This window comes from Quercus suber, unplaced genomic scaffold (assembly GCF_002906115.3).
Source record: "Quercus suber isolate HL8 unplaced genomic scaffold, Cork oak 2.0 scaffold_4, whole genome shotgun sequence".
NCBI classification, from domain to species: domain Eukaryota; kingdom Viridiplantae; phylum Streptophyta; class Magnoliopsida; order Fagales; family Fagaceae; genus Quercus; species Quercus suber.
In genome coordinates, this window is record NW_027069470.1 from 3,165,023 (window position 1) to 3,184,606 (window position 19,584).

At 36.1% G+C, this 19,584-nt stretch overlaps 2 protein-coding genes and 1 pseudogene across 3 annotated transcripts; 1 reads left to right on the forward strand and 2 right to left on the reverse strand.

Moving 5' to 3' along the window:
• The first annotated feature begins 957 nt into the window (after nucleotides 1-957).
• LOC112018562 (uncharacterized) lies at nucleotides 958-7,488 on the forward strand. Of its 2 annotated transcripts, none has more exons than XM_065771288.1 (5): nucleotides 958-1,653; nucleotides 1,875-2,012; nucleotides 2,774-2,965; nucleotides 6,834-6,895; nucleotides 7,054-7,488. In XM_065771288.1, exons 1-5 carry the CDS (start codon nucleotides 1,285-1,287, stop codon nucleotides 7,469-7,471), a joined length of 1,179 nt encoding a protein of 392 aa, XP_065627360.1. In that variant the 5' UTR covers nucleotides 958-1,284; the 3' UTR covers nucleotides 7,472-7,488. The 2 variants fall into 2 exon arrangements, with proteins under 2 accessions (XP_065627360.1, XP_065627365.1); XM_065771293.1 differs by having other exon boundaries at nucleotides 964-1,653; nucleotides 6,814-6,895; nucleotides 7,054-7,193.
• Nucleotides 3,643-5,809, reverse strand: LOC112018552 (small ribosomal subunit protein uS14z/uS14y/uS14x-like; annotated as a pseudogene).
• Nucleotides 7,489-16,592: 9,104 nt separating the features above from the next.
• Nucleotides 16,593-19,267, reverse strand: LOC112032115 (polynucleotide 3'-phosphatase ZDP). Its single transcript, XM_024064864.2, has 5 exons — nucleotides 18,842-19,267; nucleotides 18,670-18,726; nucleotides 17,757-17,828; nucleotides 17,498-17,554; nucleotides 16,593-16,790 (listed from the first exon to the last, which is right to left on the reverse strand). The coding sequence occupies exons 1-5, from the start codon at nucleotides 19,115-19,117 to the stop codon at nucleotides 16,593-16,595; spliced, it is 660 nt and encodes a 219-aa protein (XP_023920632.2). The 5' UTR covers nucleotides 19,118-19,267.
• Between the last annotated feature and the right edge of the window lie 317 nt (nucleotides 19,268-19,584).

Below are 19,584 nucleotides of genomic sequence, written 5' to 3' on the forward strand. Positions count from 1 at the left end.
AAAAAAAAAAAAAAGAAAAAAAGAAAAAGAGATGAGATAGAGAGAGAGAGAGAGGAGTTGAAAGACAAAATATTAGTGAAAGCAAAAAGTGAAAAATGAATAAAATATTAATATTTTGGTTTACAATTGTGCTATAGTGCCATCCTACATTTAGGGTGGTACTGTAAAAATTGCAATTTTTTTTTGCAATTCTTAGATTTTACAAGTCTGACTGCTAGGCTCTTTTTGTGCATTGATGCTAAATTTTTCCTATATTTCTCATTTACAATTGCCAATGGGAATGCTCTTACACTTGTCTATATTGGAATATAACTATGGAATGTTGAAGTGGATGGAAGCTGACCCACCCATACCTTAACTTTGGACTTGATGATGTCTGGTTTGTTAGACATTTATAAAGAAAAATAACAAATGACTTGGTATCGGTTACTCGGCATACTCTCGGGCCTGTGTGTAGGTTGGGCTCACATATGGCTACTTGGTTCGGCCTGATTACAATTTAATCAGCAACAATTATTTGTCATATTTGACCTCCTAAGGTTTAGATAAAAGTAAATCATTGAAAATGTTGATTTAACACCCAATTTAAAATGTTAGGCTACACTTATCTAATTATTTCATGTTGGGCTTTTAATTGACTATTATCGATAGTCTGGATAACATTCTAGATGATCTAAGAGTATTGATATATGCTTCTCAAAAAAAAGATATATGCTTGTGCCAAAAATTTTGTCTATTTTCAAAACACTCACATTAAATTATCTATTCTAAACTTTATTTTGTTAAACTTATAATATTTTTTATTTTTAAAAATTGTTTCTCTTTATTCACATACTACAACCATTATCCAAAAACACTAAAAAAAAAAAAAAAAAAACTAAAATGCAAGACAATAATTCTTGTGTATATTAGCACAAGTGCAATAGCAAAAATGCATTTTGCATAATAAATATATAAACTAAACGTTTTGGGACTGGTTGGAAAAAAATAATTTTACATATACTTTTAGAGAAATATGATGTTGCTAATCGGATGATAAGCTAGGAAGGATATAGAATTTGTGATAAAAAAGCAGTAAGAGTTAGAAAATTTGTCAAATTTATTGCTAATCGAGGGCCTGCCTAGCTTTCCTAGAAAAATGAAAAAGGAGCACGTAGACTAGTAGGATGGGATTGTATTGTATTGATTCAAGAAGAATTGAAATGAAATTGAAAGGAAACGGTAGTCTTGTCTTTCATTTCTCTCAGCAAGAGTGATCCGATCACATTAATTAAAAAAGAAGAAATGTGGAGGCGGAAGCAGAGTAGCAGTAGTACGGAAGTGGGTTGCATTGCGTGCGAGGAGCTGAGCTTGGTTGGGGCCGGAAAGGAAGGGTGGCTCGTGGAGGACCCAAATCTTGTGTGCGCTCTGGACACTCACGCACTTGCGATCGCCCACAACTCCCTCATACTCCTCCTCGGATTCGGATCTTCTTCTTCTTCGCCCGATTCCCGTGTCAACATCCGACCCGATTTGTCCCCGATCGAGTCCGAGCATATTACAGCCATTGAGTGGCTCGTTTTTGAAGATTACGATATTCGGGTTGTTGTGGCCGGCACCTCTTCCGGCTATTTGCTCTTTTACTCTCTGCTTGGTCATTTCATTCACAAACAGGTTTGCCCCACTCTCCTCTCTCTACGTTTTAACCAATTTGTAATCATCATCATCATCATCATTGTTTGAAAATACTATGATAAAAAAATTAAACAATACATTCCTGCTTCTGGTTGTCCGTTGCGTTTTGTTTGATCAGCATCTTTGAGAAGAAAGTAGTTTACCTCATTATTTATTTATTTTTTTGAGCTTAAAAAAATTGTTGAAATTCAATTACACAGATGATACATCCTGGGCGAATTCTTAAGTTGAGAGTTCGTGGAACAAAGAGAGATTTGACCCAAGACACTACTTCCTCAGAAGAGGTCTGTGTTGTCATGCCAGGCATAGTTGCTCGCTTTGATGGTTCTCATATTCAGGTACATTTTCTGTCTCTTAGTATTATTTTGCAACTACTTTAGACTAACATGTACTAATGTGCATCCTCCAAAATTTGGGTTAATTTTGCTTTTGGTCCTTGGAGAGGAACAATCTCTTGAGAGAGAGAGAGAGAGTGGGGTGGTAGAGTTAGTGGAAATGTTGCCATAGCCAGCCGTGGTGGGTGTCGCCATTGGTAGATGAGGGAGAATATAAAACAAAAGCAAGAAAAATAAAAGGATTAATTTTTTTTTTTTTTTTTAATAATAAAAGTGCTGATGTGAATTTTATTTGGTTGGATTGTTGATATGGATTAAATAGTACTCAAAACGACATAGTTTCAAATATGAAAAGTACGTTGTTTTAAGTACAACTGGGAATTTAACAGCCATGTGCAGCTGTGATGGACGGAAGAGTCACATTAAAAGCACCCCCAAACATAAGTGACCAAAATTAGAACTTTTAAATTTCAGAGATCAAAAAAATTGGTCCAAACTTAGAGGATGTACATTGCATTTTATTCTATACTCTATTATTAATAATGCAAATGTTATAGTTAATATAATGCAAATGAGTAAGTTCTTTTCTTTGATGGGTTTCTACAAGCAAATAACAAGGTATTATTCAATGATTTGTGTGAGTATAAGTTTATGGTTGCACTGTATATATTCTTGTTCTACGTTCGGTGTTATTGGATTCTGGCCTTTAGGGATCTTCATTGATTGTGACTCTAATAATGTGCTTTGCATGCTTGTTTTCTTAGAGTATGCTGCGCCAATGGTTTGAAGAAACACATACTCAGTATTGGGAGCAGAAACCAAAAAAGCGAGGTTCAGAGGGCCCAGAAACTCCTTATGGAAGATTACCTTTCCAGTTATGGAATGTTAGCAAGTATGGTACTTGTGCTGATGCAGCAATCACTGGTATAATGCCTCCACCACTGATGGAACTCCAGGTATAAACTATTCTCTTGATTTTATTACTGTAAAGTTGGTTTCTTTAAAAGTCGTGTTCATGGTTTAAGGTTCTGCTTAGTAAACAAGTGGTAATATTCTTATTTATGTTGGCTTATAAAACATATTAGGGTCAATTACCATTTTGGTCCCTAATGCTTGCCCTATGTGTCAAAACATTTCCTAATATTTCAAATGTGTCAGTATAGTCCCTAATGTATTGGTATTGTGTCAAAATAGTTCATGCCATTAATTGGTGGATGGAAAAAGTTGATGTGGCTAACAATAATATTAAAATATTAACTTTGGTGCCAGCAAGGATGCCTCTTGGCCTTAATTATTAAAAAAAAAAAAAAGCCAGACTAAAATTCCAAGACCCGTTGGTTGGGTTTTCTTCTTCTTCTTCTTCTTTTTTTTATTTATTTTTTCTTAAACGATCTTCCTAGCCCCAAAGCCAATACACCCTTTTTGCTATTGGGTTCATAGCACTTGCAACAAGAATCAGATGGATTTAAGGAGAGCACCGACCGAGCATTTGATGTTACTATCTAATGTGCTTTGATAATTTGATTGTTGGAGATTACAAGTTCAACATTAGATGAACTAAAATAGAAAATCGAAAGTTGCTTCAAACTTGGACCAAAACCTCTATTTGTGTGCCATAGACAATTACAACCATTTACCTGTACTTAATGAAGCTAATCTCCTTGCGTTAGTGCAGAAGCACCATCTGCAACACATGATACCATACAACTTGATCAACCCATGAAGATTCTTCCACACACGACAGGCATAGGAGCCAGGGCCAAAGTTTTTAGAGTGAGAGTTCCACATGTTTGAGTGCCCTATGATTGGTTCTTGCTTTGTAAGGCGAGTCAAGAAAGAAGTCCACTGAGCTGTATTTGAATCTATGCAAAATGATCAGAGATCTAGGTATTTTAGTTTGGCTGATATTTTTTCTTTCTTTTTTTAAAAAAAAAAAAAATTGTTTTTGTAATTAAGGCTATGCGGCATCCCAAGAGGCATTAAAGGCTAATATTTTAATATCACCGTAAGCAACTCTAGTTTTTTCCATTCACCACTTGACGGCAGGGACTGTTTTGACACAATACCAAAAGGTTAGGGACTAAATTGACACATATGAAAAGTTAGGGACCATTTTGACATATAGGACAAACTTTAAGGATAAAAATGGTAATTAACCCAACATATTACTCTATACAGGCTGTCAATGTTGTGCTGTCTTGTTTTTGTTCTAGTATTTCCTCATAGTAATACTTCTAGTAGTTTGTTGATGGTGAGAAGCCAATTTCGTTTTAATTTAATTTTATTTATTTTCAATGTCAAGGGCAATTTTGTAATTTACGGTTTCTAGGGATAGGCTGTTCTAATAGTCCAAATCTTATTAGGGGTCAAGAAGTTCAGGTTCTACTAGAGATAGGTATTAATAATCTATTTATACAGATGTAAATGTAATGCTTTCTATTTAAGAACAGGAATGATTTTTCTAATTTTTTCAGAAGCAATGAAGCTTTATTTGTGGTTTCTATGATACAACCTTCTTTGAGGTGTGATGCTTTGAAGTTTAATCTTTTTCTTTTCTTTCCTTAGAGTTCAAACAACTTGAAACCTAGAAACACACCTTAATTTCTGATGCAGGAAAAAACCTTGAATGGGTTCTGATACCAATTTTGATGTAGGATTTTTAGGAATTTGGCACTAAATTAAATTCCTTGATGGGATGTTTAAGGAGTAATCAAAAGATTGGATGTTTGGTGACTGGTGTTAGAAGCAGTGAATAGAATGAAAAACAAAGAAGGATAAACACTAGGCAATCTTAATAAAGTTTTCCTAAGCAATCACACCTTCAAAACTTTAAATGAGCTATTGCAATTTTATTAAAATTAAGCTCATGTCTTTTTGACTATGGTAAACGCTTTATATAGGCTATTACTAAATCTTTTTCTTGAAGGACTAGAACTTCTAAATAACCTATTTCTAGAAAGACTAGAATTACTAATAGCAAAGAAAAATTACTTGAGAACTTCTAAACCAAATAGAAAAAGGACACCAAATACAAAAAAGGACTCAAGCCATGGACAACCCATTCCTTTTTTTTTTTTTTTGATAAATAATGTGAGAATATTGTTAATAATAAAAAGATTGCCAAACCAAGTACATTGGGGATGTACTATGGGGGCACAAATCAGGAAACAAAAGAGCAACGGTCAAGAAAAAAAAGAAAAGGAAGAACAAGAAAAAAGAGAAAAGACCACACTCCATTCAAAGAGAGTGTGTAAGAAAAAAGACTTAATCTCCAGCAAAGAACGTTCACAACTCTCAAATCTTCTAGCATTCCTTTCACGCCAAATGCACCAAATCAAGCAATGAGGCACTAATCTCCAAACGTCAATGTGACGATGTCGCGCAAACTTTCCTTCCCAAGCCTTAAACAACTCAAGAACAGTATGAGGCATAACCCATTGAATACCAAACAAGCAGAAAACCAAGGACCACAACTCTCAAGCTATGGAGCAATGAAGTAGAAGATGATCCACCGACTCCCCACACCTCTTCCACATATAGCACTAGTCAAGCACTATCACTCGTCTTTTACGAAGGTTGTCTATTGTTAAGATCTTATCTAAGGAAGGAGACCAAGAAAAGAAAGCCACCCTTGGAGGAACCTTCGATTGCCATATCATTCTCCATGGAAAGGAAACAAGAGTAGGAGGGTAGAAGGAGCTACAATAACCTCTAACCTCAAAACCTCTATTCCTTGCAGGTTTCCAACAAACCTTATCTGGGCCAAACCCCCGCACTGTCAAAGAATAGACCAACCCCATGAACCGGTCAAAGGCTTCTTCTTCCCAATCTTGTGGTGGACGACGAAATTGCACATTCTAGTGAAATCTCCCAGCAAACCAACCCATAACTTCAGCCACCGAGGAATCCTTTGACCTACGAAGACAATAAAGCTCTAGAAAGGCCTCTTGGAGAGTACAATTCCCACACCACACATGCTTCCAAAATTTCACTCTAGTACCATCCCCCACATCATGAACAAGGAGTTTAGAGAAGTTCAACCAGCCACTTCTAATATATCTCCACAAGCTGAAACTTAACCAGCGATTGTTTGAACTAAAAACCTTAATACTAAGACTCAATAATAACTAAAGTAACATATGAAAAGTACAAAGAAAATCCTACATCAAAACTATATTAGTATACCACATATATTGAATCTTTTGGTTTTTAATCTTATTTTCTCGAGCAGTTGAGCTCTTTATTGTTTGCATCAATTTCCCTTGGTTGCATATAATCTAAAATTACCAAATTTCCCTTATTCTAATGAAACTTATTTAAAACTGAACCAACAACTTTCTAACATAAAAAAATTCTAATATTAAGACTCAATAATAATTAAAGTAACGCACGAAAGGTGCTAAGAAAGTTCCACATCATAACTATATAACACATCTTGAAAATTTTGGTATTTAATCTTTTTTTTCCCTCAAATTCTTTATTGTCCGCAGCAATTTGTCAACTTCAAACCCTAAAGTTCAAAATTTCAAAACCCTAAATCATCCATCCATCAAATAACCCAAAACAGCCCTATTACTGTTGGTTTACTGTTCATTACTCTGGAACTGCAACCCAAACCTTAGATTTTCTCATTGATTCAATTCTAAATCCTGCTATTCATTTTCACCATTTGAAACCCTATAGTCCATATTATTTTCCAGCTTTATTCCCACCAAACCTTAAGCCCTAATGCCTGAAAATCCAAGGTGTCTACCAGATCTCATTGATGGAAACTTTCTGAAGGTATTTTGGTTTTTGAATTCAGCTGCTTTTATTGTTGGGCAGTCAAGTCAGCGTTATTACTGTGCGGTTGCTGTTGGAGAGGATGCTGTTGTTTCGGCATTCAGGTACTGATGGGATATCTTTCTCTATAATGATTATTAATTATTGTCTTGACAAAACTGACTCTTCTCACTTTGCAGCCTAAAGGGCTATCTTTGTTATTTGTCCTTTACTCTTTTATATTGGTATTTTGTTGACTAAATTCTATTTCAACCTCTAAAAGGCTTTCAGAAGACAAAAGCAGGTCTTTAGTGGGAGCTATTTTATCAAAAGTTGTTCCTGCAACATTTTCGACAATTGCTTCTGTTTCAAGAATGTTTTGGCGGAGTGAACAAATGTCACCAAGAAAATCGGAAGTGAAGCCTCAATCATTTGCTCGAGGTAGACTAATTAATAATTATGTTTCTAAATTGTGTGAGTTCTGCTGTAGATTTTTCACAGAAAAATTCATGTACTTTCTCATAAACTCATCCAAGCTCATTGAGACCCACCACCAATGTTTTGAATTCCGTTCCAGATTGACTAGTGGAATGGAATATTTCGGTACCGGTATGCACTGGTGCATTGTTTTGGGATTACACACTGGATATATATACATATATAATCTCAATAAAATCCCTGATTTTAGTTTGTCTATCTAACCAATTTTTTATTAAAAAAAAAAAATCGTCTATCTAACTTTTATTTGTATGCAATATAAATATAAAATGTTAGTATAATAATAATATTATTATGAAACAAAATATAAAAGAGAACAGAGAAGTGTCTTTTGTCTTTATTAGCAAAAGCCCAAACAGGTAAAGTCAAACCCGACACAAAATTGAATTTATTATTTTTTTTCCTTTTTTGCTTTAGTTTTAGCTTTCCCTCCATTCTCTCTCTCACCTGCCAAAATTATGTCAAAGTTCTCATCAAATGTCAAACCACATTTATTTCTTACTTTTTTCTATTTCCCAAATCCTCTCTTCACTCTCCCCATGTTCACCCATTTTCTCTTCATTTTCGGTCCACCATCTCCCTTTATTTTGTTCTCTACTTTTTTTCTCCTCATCTTAACTCTTTTTCTTCCTTCTTCTTCCTTCATCGGTTCTCAGTTCTATCTTTTTCCTCATCTCCACTTTTCTCAAGCATCATATCAATTGCCAATTTTCTTTCATGCTTTCTATCTCGCATCTCTCTCTTTTTCAAGTTTTTTTTTTCTTCTCTTGAGTGTTATAATTTTGGGCCGGTACACTCATTTCGCTTGGCATACCGAAATTTTGGCTGGATTGTTGGTTCAAGCCGGCACAGGGCGGTATTGGAATGATACGGAACAAGGGGGTTCTTTGCACTGGACTAAGCACTGGAGCGAAAAATTCTGGCCATTTTGGTGGGAACGGAATGGTATTCAAAACATTGCCCACCACAACACAAAAGAAAGAAGAGAGAAAAATAGTTTTGGTGAAAAATTCGGTGAATTTTGGTGTCACCAGACTTTTCCATTGTGTATTATGTAAAATAGAGAGTATATATTTAGATGTGCTACCAATGACCTCTAGCTCAAATTTTTCTTCCTCATTAATGTGAGTTAAGGTTTTAAGTACTCATCCATCTAAATACAACTGTCTGGTGGGAAGAAAAAAAACGAAGGTGTTAATACACACACACACTAGCCTCATCACACGCTTGTGCGATGAGGTTTTTTTTTTTTGGTAGAAAAAAAAAACCTGTGTTTTTATTTTATATATATAATTTTTATTTTGAGAATCTAATTTATTAGTGGATAAAACAATTTAAAAATAATAAGAGAGTGGCCCTATTTTTTAGGTAATGTTCTAGTGGGAGTTAGAGCTGTTTTTTTTACCGAATTATCCTTTAGTTTTGTTTCTACTTAAACATAGGGGTGTATGGCAATTTTTGAACAAAAAATGAGGATCCCAAACAGGAGAAGCCCCTTAAATAGTAGTATAGATATATATGAAATAAATAATTACCTTATACATGGTTTTGGCAGGTGGGATTGTGTATTGTGATTTACTCTCCAGGGATGGGTCCAAATGACCTTGCCTTGGTGAGGTTCCAAGTCATCCAACCCCCCCCCCCCCCCCCAAAAAAAAAAAAAAAGCTTAGTAAATTGAATAGTGATTTGGGATGTTTGTGTGAGGGATTACAGGATTACGTCAAGCAAGATTTAATATTTTGCTTAAGCACTTGTTTTAGGAATCCTAGTGTAATACTCTTAAAGCATTCACATCAAGAATGCTAAAATGCTAAAAATGCTATTAATAACAACCAACACACAAAAAACACACTGCATCAAACATGTCAAATGTTATAATTTTTGACACTCAGCTACAGTGAGTTGCCATCTCTAGCAGCTCACTATAGCTGAATGTTATAATAAAATAATACAATTTTATTTCCCCTCACGCATGCCCCTCTTTCCCTTTCCTCTGTCTATTGCAGTTTGCTTCTCTCTCTTGTTCTCATCTTCTCCCTCTCAATTCTCACATGTCCCGAGTCTCTCCCAACTACATAGACTCTGATCTCGACCGTTGCTTCCAAGCACTCAAAAAATCTCGACCTTCCTCCTCATCCGTTGTTCCTCAATCTCAATCTCAATCGCACAAATCAACCGATGACAACAACTCCGATCTATCTGCCAGATTCACCACTCTTAAAGCTAAGGGCTCTTCTTCTTCTTCTACAACTGTTGGTGTTGAAGCAAAAGAAAGTGAATCAGGGTCCATAGTGAAATGAGTCCGATCCAATTGGGTATCGGAATCGACAAATCGGCAAGACCCGAAGGAGATAGCAGAGAAGATGAAGGGAACGGAGAATTATTCAGAGGAAAATTATCCAAAGTCGGATTCAAGGGATTGGAGATGCAAGACGAGTGAGAGAATGAGGTCATGGCTTATTGAGGTGGACGACGATTTATTGCCATTGTTGATGGTGGGTGGGTACAGTTTGTGGTGGGTATCCATTTGATGGGTTTTTCTGGATTGTGCAATGGTTGGTGGCTGTGGTTGTGTAATGGCTGGTGGCTGTGGTTGATTTTGGGTCATGGTGGTAATGGTGGTGTTGTGTTGGTAGTTGAAGTTTTATGGGTTTTTTTTTTTTTCAGCTGGTGGTGGTCTTGGTGGATTGTTTTGGGTTTTTCTGGGTTGTTGTGCTTGTGGCGGTGGTTTTGATTTGAGTTTTTTTGTGCTGGGTTGTGGCTGCCACAGTGGTGCTGGTGGTGGTGAACAGGGCTGGTGGCTGGTGGCTGGTTGCTATGAATTTTGTGGGGATGTTTTATTTTATTTTAATGAGTTGTTTATATTATTTTAATGAGATGAATGTAGAAATAGAACTTTTGATGTTGGGTGTATTGTAAAGTGAGTTGTTAAAATAGATAAAATGGCTTTTTGAGTTGCTAAATGCTAAATTTTTTGAGAGTTTTGATGTGAATGCTCTTAGAAGAAGGTAAAAGCATTCTTATCACATATAGAAAAATATAATGGTCAAAACAAGAAAGAACCATCCAGATAAAATAAAAATGGGAAGATTTTATATTAACAAAGTGCCATGAAGCTAATATTTCTGTTGATGGTAATGTCAGTGAAAACATGTAAAGTGAGTAGGGTATTTAGTACTCGAACAAAGAAGCATAAGAACCTCCTCCCACCCCAGCCCCCAACCCACACACACCACAATAGAGATACAAAACTGATCCCTTTGGCAAAGCCATAAACCTTAAGAATGCCTGGGGCCTTAATCTGTGGCTAAAACTGCCTAGCAGTGTTTGTGAGAGTGTGATCCGCAGTTAAGCGCAAAGGCCTCTAGACCTAGATGTAAAAAACAAAGCAAAGGACTGTCATCATTGTCATCACAACATTTGTAACCCTTGTCATCTTCCTGATAAAAGATTGAGATTTGGCTATTACTGGTGCTATGCGGTTTGTTTGATTTCTCTCTATTCTTCTAAAATTAATTGAGTTGAGAAGTAATGAGAGATTTGCTTATGTATAGTGTATCACACCACAATATTTGGTATTTGTATAACAATCAATGGAGATCCAACAATTAAATTCAATAATACATATTTTTTTTTATACAAAAAATAAAAAGCACTAAAAAGAACACTTGCACTTGTTAGGAAAGTGCAGTAAGACATCTGGGGTCCTCATACTGTTTGGTACTGTTTGGGAGCATCTTCTCTTAGTAGGAGTTTCCCCATGAGAGGAGGCCTGGCTACCTCGGATTAGTCACCAAATTTTTGTTTTTCTTTTGTTTTTCCTGTTGTCATGGGAGGTTCCATTTTCTTTTTCGTTGAGTCAAAAACATTAAAATTCTTAGTTGAAGAGGGGTACTTTTTACATGTTACATATTTACTCTCTACGTTGTCGTCATGGCTAAAGAGAGTGTGAAGCATTCACTAGCTATGGTGGAGGGCCTCATGTCCAATGTATCTGCTAGAAATTTAACGCATACCTTTAGGGATGGAGATAAAGTTTTTATCCTGCAATTGGGCTTCAATGCATATGGTAGTTTTTTTATGATCTCAGAACTTATTCATGGCCGCCGGAAAGGTTTCATTGTGGTGCTAGAAGGAAATTGGGTAGTGGTTGGAGAGGGTTTGGATTTCATCTACGGAAGGCTATCGCTCCTGAGACTTGCAATCAAACTGTCATCCCAGTCTGTCTTGAAACCAACAGTAGTGGAGCAATGCCGACAAAGAGATGCCAAAACTCACACGTTAGCAGTGGTGTCGGAGGGAAGATGGCGGAGGTAATAAAGGAAAGCAATTAATTCCAAACTTTCAAAATTTGAAAAATATCTTGAGTAGTCAAAACCAGGATTTTCGTGAGAGGAATGCTGGTAAGGAAAAAGCAAATATTGGGGCGAAAATTTTGTCAGTTATAAATGGCATTGTTTCTAATGGCACAGAAGAAGGATTGATTTTGGATGTCTCTTTTAAGATGGAACGTGATCTAGATGGTAAGTGGAAGGTCAAATGGTCCAGAGTCCATCAAGTAGGCCCAACTCTTTTGAAACCCATGGCTCCCCAGTTTAAGCCCACCAATGCATATCCTTATAAGCCAACCCCAAACCCATTTCGGCGTGGAGGTCCAAACGGTACCAGCCTCGTAACACTTCTTGTGCACCCATAACCATGTTTCCATTCGTCATCAATCTCTCCCTCAAAAGTCAAGCTCTAAGTTATGTGTCCCGGCAGGCACCGAGTTAGGTCCTTTGGTGTCTTTGAGTTCAGATGCAGAATATGGATCTCAGCAAGCACCAAGATGGGGAGTCTAGTGTCTACGAGTACCGATGTAGCAAGATGGGTCTCAACAAGCACCGAGATGGGTCCCCCGGTGTCTTTGAGTTCCGATGCAGTGGTGGCTAGTCCGATTTAGTTACAATTCAAAACAACAAGCACTACAATACTAACCATAGTGGTCAACTGCTCTCCGATGGTGCCGCAGCTGAGTTTCTCGGCTTCAATGAGTCTGTGGAGACTCTAAAGGGGTCAATACCCACACCCAATTGTGATGAGGCCTTGCAACACGACCTTCGTTTGATCCTTCAAGAGCATTCTGGCAATGTCAACAAGAAATGGGGTAATTCTAAGCAATGGGTTCTTGAATTACGTAATGGATGAAGGGCGGCAATTCCGATTCAGATCTCTCTACCGTCGGGTGATGCCATAATTGGTTCAGTTGAGCAAAACTAGTTGGTGGTGGTTCCGTTGAAGTCTTCAGACTATATGGAGATGTCAAATGTTCAGGCTGAAAGGGATGAAGTTGTAGTGGAGAATTGGGTCTCGGATACCTATTTAGAGGATGCCATCAAATAAATAAGAGTCACTTGTTGCCTCTATCTATTGAAACACTGGCTTTCTCCATGCCATTGGGTGCCATGGATAATTATTGTGAAGGACAAGTAGAAGTGGGTGTGGAGAAGTCTATGGAGAAAGAACTTTACTCAAATTGGTTCCAAAGTAGATTCAATGAGTTTGATGATTTCCTAGGGACATCTCTAAACGGTTTGGAAGAGCAAGCAACCAATTTTTAGTTGGCTATTGAAGCTAAGTTACTTCAGAGGGCTGCTAAGGAAAATAATGCAAGAAATTTGAAGAGTTTGGGAGTGAAAAGACTAAGGGAGATGAGGGGTCTATTCAGCTCTATTAATTATGGCACTACATCAGCAAGGTGTAGTGGTACTAGTAGGATAGGGCTTTGCTTGTTTCCCAATGAATTTGAAGCTATTATCCTGGAATGTTACAGGTTTGAATGAGTTGGAAAAGCAACTCCAGATACATAATTTGTTGCGTTCTTGGAGGGCTAATATTGTTTGTTTGCAGGAGACTAAATTGGAGTGGATTACAAGAGGTATCAATCGAAGTATTTGGAGTTTTCCTTATATAGATTGGTTGTATCTAGGTTCTAAAGGTGCTTCTAGGGGTATTTTTTTTCTTATGTGAGATCATAGGATTGTGGAAAAAGAGGAGGAAGCGGTGGGACATTTTCAGTCTCTTGCAAATTTAAAAATGTTGGCAATCAGTTTGAATGGGCTTTCAGGTGTCTACGGTCCAAATTTGAATAGGAAGCATTGAATTGTGTGGGAAGAATTGGTAAGTCTTATCAATTGGTGGAATGTACCATGCTGTCTAAGAGGCAATTTTAATATAATCCGTTTTCCATTAGAGAGGTTAGGGGCTGTAAGTTATACTCATGCTATGTACGACTTTTCTGTCTTTATCTCTCTTCATGGGTTGATGGATATTCCTTTTGAAGGGGGCACTTACACATGGTCTAATTCTTCCTCTACATCTAGAATAGATTGGTTTCTCTTCTCTCCGTTGTTGGCAGATTATTTCACTCACTTTTCCCAGAAAAGGATGCCTAGAGTCTTATCGGATCACTTTCCAATTTTGCTAGAGGGTGGGAGTCAACGGAGAGGGAGAACTCCTTTTCATTTTGAACATATGTGGTTGTAGACAGAGAAGTTTGTAGACAAAGTGCAGGTTTGGTGGGCATCTTATTTGTTTCAGGGAACTCCTAGCTATGTTTTGGATAAGAAGTTAGCGGCTTTGAAATTGGATTTAAAAAAGTGGAATGAAATGGGGTTTGGCAATGTCACTGTTAAGAAGAAACAGCTATGGAGAAATTTGAATGCTTTAGATGTTAAAGGGGAGACTCACCCTCTAACAACTGAGGAAATATTAGAACAAGTAAATCTACATACTAAAATTGAGAAGATCACTTTATTAGAAGAGATTAGTTGCAGGCAAAAGTTTAAGGTGCTGCACTTGAAGGAGGGGGATTCCAATACAATATTTTTTCACGGGATGGCCAATTCGAAAAGAATAAGTAACAGTATTGAGAATCTTATGGTTAATGGGAGTTTTTCTTCCAATTAGGATATGATTGCTGATTATATTACTCAATTCTTTATGAATTTATACTTTGAGCAGCAAGATGATTGGCCATTTCCAGATGTGTTGGAATTTCCAACGATATTCGGAGAAAAAGCAAACTGGTTAGAGAGACCTTTTGACAAGACAAAGACTTTTGAAGCCATTAAGGATTTTAATGGTGACAAATCGCCTAAACCTGTTGGTTTTCCTATGGCATTTTTCCAATCTTGTTAGGAGATTCTCAAACTAGATCTTATGGCTATGTTTCACCACTCTTATGCTAAAGGTCAGTTTGAAAAAATTTTGAATGCTACCTTCATTACTCTCATCCAAAAAAAAAAAAAAACTACAGCAATAGAAGTCAAAGATTTTCACCCTATCAATCTTGTTGGGGGGTGTTTATAAAATTATTGCTAAAGTTTTGGCTACTTGACTATGCACGGTCATGGGCAATATCATTTCAGCTTCACAAAATGCTTTTGGAATGTAAGTTTTTTTAGGGATGCCAACGATTGGGAAGTGGAGGCTTACTCAAGCTTCATAGTTACCATATATGGCTCTTCTATAAGGGGGATTGGGGAAGATAAATGTGTTGGAAACTAGATAGAAACAAGGGGTTTATGGTTAGTGCTTATTACTCTCTTTTCGTTGGCAATAATGATTTATTTTTCCCTTGGAAAAGCATATGGAAGTAGAAGATCCCTTCTAGAGTGGCCTTCTTTTTTTGGATTGTTGCTTTGGGGAAATGTTTGACGATTGAAAATTTAAGAAAAAAGAAGGTTTGGATTTTGGACTGGTGTTATATGTGCAAGTGTAACGGTGAATCAATTGACCAACTTTTTCCGTCATTGTCCGATTGCTATAAATCTGCAATCTATGGTTTTGGGATTATTTGGAGTAAGTTAGGTTATGCCTAAGTCAGTTGTTGGACTCCTAGCCAGCTGGCAAGGTCAGTTTGGTCGCCAACAAAATGGACATATATGGATAATTGTTCTCCATTGTTTAATGTGGTGTCTTTAGAAGGAAAGGAACAGTAGGTGATTTGAGGATAATGAGAGATCTTTGCCAGACCTTAAGTTATCTTTCTTTAGAACCTTATTGGATTGACTGTTAGCTTTGCGAAACCAACCCTTTACTTCTTTTCTTGATTTTCTTGATTTATGTAATTTCGATACTTGATTTGTTAACCCTTGTATACTCCATGTGTACGAGGGTGTCCATTTTTTGACATCAATAAATCTTATTACTTATAAAAACTAAAAAGTGTAGTTCTTTGCTCACTTTAACTGTCTAAAGCACTGTGGCTGTGGAGCTATGTGCTTTGCACCTTTAAGTAAGCTTTCACCAACATTGCTGCCTAATGCCTATCATTTGACCAAATGTCATAATCATGTTAACAGGCTGAATGGAAAAATAGAATACATGTAGTTAATGCCAATAAGTTAAATGAATCCTACGTAGAGTTGTAATTCAATACACGTCCATGTTTCACATCAAGTTATAGTCCAATACTTGAGACAACTTGTTTTTAGAAATTTCTTTTATACTATAAATCTATTTGCCAATACCTTGTATTGCTCCATTTGTTTCGTCATAAACGTTTTCTAGAAAATTGGTCATTTTCTAAAAAACCATCTCATTTTTCTGTGTTTGGTATTGACCTTGAAAATGAGCTAAAAACATTTTTTGGCGTTTAGTATGCACAAAAAATCACTAACATTTCTTGCATAATTAAAAACATGTATAACATGTATGTTGTGTAAAATAATTACATAATCAAAATAAAATAGTACATAACCAAGAATGTTGTAATTCAATTGATTGACACCTCCTAGTGTTTCTAACAATGACATTACAAAAATTATAAAAATTTTGTATAATTTTTTATAATTATATGTCTGGTAGCCAAAGGTAATCCAAGTAGGCAAAAAAAAATAAAATAAAATAAAAAAATTATTGTCCTCCATCTAACGTTGCACCGTGAGGTTGAAATAGTTTTTTAACACAATAGCCCTATGGGATGTCACTTCCTCGGTAGCTGTAGAAACCATCTAGACTGGCCTAATAACCTTGTTGATTTAGTTGTTGATAATGTTACTACACAAGGTATTGAAGAGCTTTGCGAAAATGGAACACAATGATAATTGGATTGGAAACCTCATTAGATACCATCTAAAGAGGCCTTACAAACGAAGACAGACAAAAACAGAGAGAGAGAGTGTGTGTTTTCCAAAAAAAAAATAGCAGAAAAAACCTCTAAAAATAAGCCTTATTTTTAATAGATTTTTCCATTGACCTATTTTTTTTATGTTACCAAATACCGAAAAAACACGAAAAACTATCTTTACATAAGGTTTTCCATCGAAAAAAACGGAACTTTAAGTGTAAAAGAAATATTGTTTTAATAAGTAATAAATCAGAAATAAATTTATAAAAAAACTCATAATAAATGATTTTAATAAAAAATTTAAATTGCTCAAACATAAGATAAAGCCATACCTCTTTACAGATGTTTTTACCAGGCATCCATCAAAATCAAATGCTGCAATTTTATTTGAATTGAGAAGACCATCATCCTGCAAAAAGTGAATCATATAGACCTTGTGAAGAATAAAAACTTTTTGTATAGGTGATGTAATTTATTAAAAAACAAAATATGTAACAGGGAGTGTACAAATCAAAGAAAAGCAGCAAAGCAAAACATGACTAGAAAATAAAATACAACGAAACCAGCCATATAATTAATGGCACAAAAAGTAGAGTATCTAGGAAATCCATCAGAGAAACCGTGGAGAGAATGGACAACCTAGGAATGTGAAGAATAAAAACTTAAAGCTTTTTCTGCTGAGCATTGTTATTTGATGACCTGTAGTCCAAATATAATAGTGGGCACAAGTTCACAAGTGCAACTTAAAACTTGTATGTGTAACATAGTAATTTTTTCCTCTTGATAAGCAATCAAATTGCCAATAACAGCTGTAAAATAAATACATGTTAGTAAACAGTAAAAAATGCAGGAACCAGTGTTGTTTGGGCAATCTTTAGCGTTTAGGCTGAATATGTCCAATAGAATTTTGAAAAGTAAAAAATACAATTTTGGCGTCATATTTATTCATTGGAGAAAAGTTTCCTCTAATGAGAAAACAGCAGATTGGAGTAACTTAGTGCAGATTTTTAATCATAAATAAAAAAATATATTTAATAATAATATTATACTGCATATTCTGTATCTGAGACCAAACAAGCAATCTAAAAAAACTTATATATAATACTATATTCTCACCTGTTCAAGAAATATTATTGTCTTGAACGCTTTCCATTTAGGTTGAAGTGTAGCATCCTGAGTCAGGAAAAATTTTCAACACAAGAAAACTTGGTAGAATGCAACAAATTTATGCAAGAAAAAGGCGATTAGTATGATGCTACATAGTTTTCAAATATAGATCAGTATTACAATCAATATCTACTATGACCAACAATAGATGTGAAAAAACCATTGAATTGTTAGACAGAGAAAAAGCAACAATGGGAATGAATCATACTTTGTACTTGTCCTTGATGTCAGAAAGTGAGAAGGCTATTTCTAGGTTGGGTTCCCCATGAGATGTTGATAACTACAAGCAATTGTGTGAAAAGTAAAGATCAACAAACTCAGTTACAACCGAACAATTAAAAGGTAATTAAAGAAGGTAGAGAAACAGTGTACAAGATGAACTGTACTAAAAGAAATGATCCATAATTGTCAATAATCCACCTAAAGTTACAGCAACAACCTATGTGATTAAATGCTTTTTACATGTGGTCACATTCGCCAGGAATTAAGTGCAACACATATGACCCAGCAAGGGACAGCTTTCATGGGTAGAATCATACCCACACCCACCAGAAGAAAATATGGAATGGCTGTAGTAGAATTGTAAATGGTGCGCTGAACTTATTCCATAGACCATCGAGATCCATGTCAAAATTGTTATTAATGTACTCATGAGATGTATATATAATGCATTGTTGTGCATGGGTTACAACAAGACAGATAAATGCACAGGTGAACTCATTTCAATCCACACTTTCAACATGAATACACATTGATAGCATGGTCATATTCTTATGAAACAAAATAATTTTGAGAAATATCAAAACAAATTTATTCTAGGATCATCAGGCTCGGGCATATTTTAATGTTCGGAACCTAGATTACTTCAATAATTATGAAAACTGCACACTAGAATAGTTGTTTAAAGTTCCTTGGTTCAACTATTAGACGTCAAGTTAAAAATAAAAATAATAAATAATAAATAAAAGTATTGTATCTTTACCCATGTCCCATACCAGCAATCAATACTTGATAGGATTGCTGCACAATCCTGAAACGCTCAATTTCTTAGAGAACCTATTAATTAGTAAATTATATTATTATCGTAAAACCAGTTGAGAGAATGAAACAGATTTGGCTACCTTGGCTTTTTTCGAATTCCCCGATTCCACCACTTCATCCTCGTCTCTTTTGCGAACCTATTAATGAAAAAAAAAATTGGTATTAAGTAGAATGGTGATGAACATTTTTATTTATTTATTTTGTGTGTGGTGTGTGTGTTCTATTACACCTTTCCATCTTCTACAGACTTACCAACAGTTTCTTGAGTGCTTCCTGATCACTAGTCTGCAGTGAATCGAAGCCCTTAATGGAGTGGAGCGAAAGAGAGGGTGAGGGTTGGGCTGAGCCAAGTGGGAAACATTCCAAATGGTGCCATTTGGTGATGTCGAAGCCTCGCGCGTCTCGGCTCACCATTCCCACTCTGAGAGACTTCTTGGCGATCTGTTTCGCGCACTTCTTGCAAGACGACCGGTCCGACTTGGCATACTCCGCCATGATTTTGATTTGGTACTGGGAAGAAGAAGCCATTGCCGACTTTTTTATGGAAGCACACTTCGGCGGCGTTTGCCTCTGCCGGTTGCCACAGGTAGCTAGTAGATATCAAAATCAATATCACATGCGTTTACCCTTACCGGCGGTGAAGCAGAGCTGCTAGTTAGCACACTTTTGAAAATAACACTAATAGCCAAACTATTTTATTAGTTAGCACGCTTTTGAAATCATTTTGGTATCTAACCACTCAAGACCATTAGACTTGATTTTAAAGTGATAAATCGAGTATAACTTACTCAATTTTTCCATCACGGCAACAGCTGAAATGGACAAACTGTCCACGTAGGCATGCAAATCGAGTCCTCTAGACTCGATTTCTAGTTTACTGAAATCGAATCTAAAGGACTCGAGTTTGCTTTTTGGCCACATGCATACTAAACTCGAGTCCTTTAGACTCGATTTGTTTTAATGGAAATCAAGTCGGGAATTTTTCAAAATAACAC

Excerpts from the sequence above, each read along its gene's own strand:
- LOC112018562 (XM_065771288.1), top strand. The coding sequence starts at position 1,285 with ATGTGGAGGCGGAAGCAGAGTAGCAGTAGTACGGAAGTGGGTTGCATT. Across the intron at positions 1,654-1,874 it reads GTCATTTCATTCACAAACAG|ATGATACATCCTGGGCGAAT; the intron begins GTTTGCCCCACT and ends TCAATTACACAG. Across the intron at positions 6,896-7,053 it reads GCTGTTGTTTCGGCATTCAG|GCTTTCAGAAGACAAAAGCA; the intron begins GTACTGATGGGA and ends AACCTCTAAAAG.
- LOC112032115 (XM_024064864.2), bottom strand. The coding sequence starts at position 19,117 with ATGGCTTCTTCTTCCCAGTACCAAATCAAAATCATGGCGGAGTATGCC. Across the intron at positions 18,727-18,841 it reads AAGCACTCAAGAAACTGTTG|GTTCGCAAAAGAGACGAGGA; the intron begins GTAAGTCTGTAG and ends TTTCATTAATAG. Across the intron at positions 17,829-18,669 it reads GGAATTCGAAAAAAGCCAAG|TTATCAACATCTCATGGGGA; the intron begins GTAGCCAAATCT and ends AATTGCTTGTAG.